Here is a 3,880-nt window from a genome sequence, read left to right on the forward strand (position 1 = left end):
ACAGTAGACTTGTGCCAAAAGGATCACACACTAATCCAGGGGTCCCCAACCTTTTTCCAACATACAGATGTAAAAAAAGTTGGAGAGTAACACAAGCATGAAAAATGTTCCTGGGTGGTGCCAAAAACAGGTTGTGATTGACTATTGGTAGCCCCTATGTGGACTTGCAGCCTACAGGAGCCTCTGTTTGATAGGGCACCTGGTGTTTATGCAACCAAAACTTGCCTCCAAGCCTCGAATTAAAAAATAAGCGCCTGGTCTAAGGCCACCGAGAGCAGCATCCAAGGGGTTGGGGAGCAACATGTTGCTCACGAGCTACTGGTTGGGGATCCCTGTAATAGTGACCAATCCAATCCAATCCAAATGTGAGGTTTAATAACTAACAGCTAATACAAACTAGCTAGAATGGATTACAGTTAAAATAATTTTAGGCAGGAATTAGAGTCCATCCTTGAATTCTGTTAACATTGTCAAACCAGCAAAAAGACAATTTGTTTTTTTCTGATTAATAGAATTGTATGAATTATCTATCCACTGCTCCATTCACCCTGATTTAATCATGAATTGGTGATTTCATTTCATCTTGTTGATTCACCTAAAACTTAGCTGCAAATTTTCATCAACAAATTTGCTTAGTGGCAAATATAATATTTAATATTGATTTTGCTCCTCTGTGGGGTTTCAGCATAGTTTTAACAGGAAAAGCAGGCTTCTAAACTGTCATTGGCTTTATTCATTATGTATACTGCCTTCTTTGAGCATGCATATAGCTTCCAAGTGATTTAAATTTACCTTTATATATATTTAGAACTGGAAATGCCGCACAGCACGTATACTGGTATAAGGTGCCTGGGTGCAGAGCTATGTATTAGTATTTACAATGGCTCAAAAAAAGCTAGCACACACAGGACTATGGAGAAAAAAAGGATTTTATTTTAACAGAAAAAACTTTATATATATTTATATATTTGATATATATATATATATATATATATATATATATATATATATATATATATATATATTTGATTTGCAATTCAGCCATTGCGTTGGGGCATGGCACAATAAAAACAAGAAAGTAAATAGAGACATTTCTAACACTGATCAGGAAGGATATTTTCTACATTTAATCAGAAATGTATAACTTTTCCTGTAATGATAAAGTATTGTCCGGAACTGAAGAGTTTACGAGTACTTCCCCTAAAAAGGAATGAGAACATTTTTATTCTGCAAGTGGACAAAGATTGGCAAGTGAGGGAGGTGGTGGGGGGAGCAGTTCTCCCGCATAGAATTGCAATGGAAAAAAATCAGAACGCAGAGCAGCAGATCAGATCCTCAGCTTCCAGCCTCCCTCGCATCTGAGCTCCACGGCATCACTTCCTAATGCAGCCACAAGGCAGCTCTAAAAATAGAAAAATCCTAATAAGACACACAAAAGGCAGGAATTAAGGTATGGATCATGTTTATTATTGCATTTGCAAAGATGAAAATGTTTTATGCATGTGTTTATGTAGTTGTCTTAGGTGCGTTTGTTGGATGATGAAGTGACTCAAGAACAGTTCTGAATTTAACAAGCTTTGATTTCAAACAATTGTAAAATAAGACAGAAAGACTTGGAATCAAGAGATAATCTAAATAGCAAGTTCAGATGTGTGAAGACAGCAGTGTTTGTGTGTGTGACTGTGTGTTACTGTGTGCATGTGTGTGACTGTGTGCATGTGGATTTATGTGAAAGTGATGAATTGTCCCTTTACAAGTTACAATTGTTTTCATCTGAATAAGGTTCATTGTTCCTTCATCCCATGAAGCCCAAGCCTTGGAACTAATTACCCATTGTCTCTCTTTGTCGGTCTTATTTGATGCTTCGGGAAGATGGAAAACATATCCCTGAATTTTTTCTCCAACTTGTCGAGGAGGTCAGAGTGGCTGAATGGATCGATGCCTCAGATCATTCCCAACTTTTATCTGGCTTTGCCCATCATCTATTCTATCATCTGTGCTGTTGGACTGACAGGAAACACAGCTGTTATTTATGTTATTCTCAAGGCACCAAAAATGAAGTCGGTCACCAACATTTTCATCTTGAACTTGGCTATCGCCGATGAACTCTTCACACTGGTGCTGCCCATTAACATAGTCGATTATCTGTTACTACAGTGGCCCTTTGGTGAGTTTATGTGCAAGCTTATTATATCCATTGATGAGTACAATACCTTTTCCAGCCTATACTTTTTAACGGTCATGAGCATTGACCGATATCTAGTGGTTGTAGCAACTGTAGAGTCTAAAAAGTTGTCTTACCGCACCTACAGGGCTGCGAAAATTGTAAGTCTCTGCATATGGATTTTCGTTACTATCATAATATTGCCTTTTGTTATCTTTGCCAAGATTCACAAGGAGCATGGCCGCTTGCAGTGTCTTTTTGTATTTCCCAATCCAGAGAGCCTGTGGTGGCAAATGAGCCGAATCTACACTCTTATCATGGGCTTTGCAATCCCTGTGTCCACCATCTGCATTCTGTATACCATGATGCTTTACAAATTAAGAAAAATGCGCTTAAACACAAATGCAAAAGCCTTAGATAAAGCCAAGAAGAAAGTGACTTTCATGGTTGTGGTCATCCTTGCAGTGTGTCTCTTCTGCTGGACTCCGTACCATCTCAGCACGGTGGTGGCCCTAACTACCGATATCCCACAGACTCCAGCAGTACTTGGAATATCCTTGTTCATAACAAGCTTGAGTTATGCAAACAGCTGTCTCAACCCCTTCCTCTATGCCTTTTTAGATGATAGTTTTAGGAAAAGCTTTAGAAAATTGTTAGAATGCAGATCATCATGATGAGCAATTACATCAAATTAGGGTTTCCAAATATATATAGTAATGTGAGGGTATTGTCTTGCTCCTATTCTTTGGGGTCAAGGTTTAGAGCAGCAAAGTTGCCGGCCCCTTTATTTAACTCCTTAATTGCTGTTGACAAGTCGGGCTTGTCTTCTGAGCATTGGGTTGACAAAAACACCATGAACAACCATACCTGGGATATACAGGAGCCTCTGAAGAATATAGATATATTATTCTTGTGTATGCAGATATGACGCCTCCTTGCAATTATATTGTATGCATTTGCACAGGATAGGCTGCAATTCTTATACCTATCCAATTCTGCTTGTGATTTTGGTTTTAAGGAAATAAAGATGCTATAGCATCACTCGCTTATGGGGTAATAGGGCTTTTATAACTACTGCACACAATTTTTATTGTATTGTTGCATCTTAATTCACATATATATATATATATATATAAATACATATATTATTAGTTCAAATGTTGAGCAACAATATCTGGAGACAATGAAAACATGGATGTGGCTAGCAATGAAGAGGACTTTGGAATACCAAATTAAATGTTTTTGAGTGCCTTGCTTTATTCAGATGCAGTATGTTTCAGATAACTGTATGCTTCGAAATAAAAACTGATCATTTACCCAAAAGGTACATGGATATGGCTATTTATTGATGATCAAACAGGGCCCATGAATGCAAAAATGAAATAAAATGTATTAAAGCATATATTTTTCCTTGTATCTATCCCAGTCTTTTAATTCAAGAAACACATTTGCAGTTGTAATATTTCCCAATCTGCAGATACATACTAATCAGTACTCATGTCACTATACACATGCACAGATTAACAGTTAGTGGATAAAAGTGAATTGGTTCAGGTTTGTGTTCAAGTGTTTGTCGCCATCTGCTGGACACAATAAACTACAGCCAGTAACAGTGGAATTGTAGCTGCCTTTATTTTCTGACTCTTTCCAGCTTTCAAATGGGGCTGACTGACCTATTATAAAATACAACTGCGCTATAAAGCTATACATTTATTG

The 3,880-nt window shown here is 37.6% G+C and overlaps 1 protein-coding gene across 1 annotated transcript; it reads left to right on the forward strand.

Annotated features, from left to right (window-relative positions):
* Nucleotides 1-1,208: 1,208 nt before the first annotated feature.
* On the forward strand, nucleotides 1,209-3,487 carry LOC108718792 (neuropeptides B/W receptor type 1). Its single transcript, XM_018267260.2, has 2 exons — nucleotides 1,209-1,450; nucleotides 1,873-3,487. Exon 2 carries the CDS (start codon nucleotides 1,873-1,875, stop codon nucleotides 2,836-2,838), a length of 966 nt encoding a protein of 321 aa, XP_018122749.1. The 5' UTR covers nucleotides 1,209-1,450; the 3' UTR covers nucleotides 2,839-3,487.
* The last annotated feature ends 393 nt before the right edge of the window (nucleotides 3,488-3,880 follow it).

This window comes from Xenopus laevis, chromosome 6L (genome assembly GCF_017654675.1).
Source record: "Xenopus laevis strain J_2021 chromosome 6L, Xenopus_laevis_v10.1, whole genome shotgun sequence".
NCBI classification, from domain to species: domain Eukaryota; kingdom Metazoa; phylum Chordata; class Amphibia; order Anura; family Pipidae; genus Xenopus; species Xenopus laevis.

Coding starts and splice junctions, on each gene's coding strand:
- LOC108718792 (XM_018267260.2), top strand. CDS start 1,873: ATGGAAAACATATCCCTGAATTTTTTCTCCAACTTGTCGAGGAGGTCA.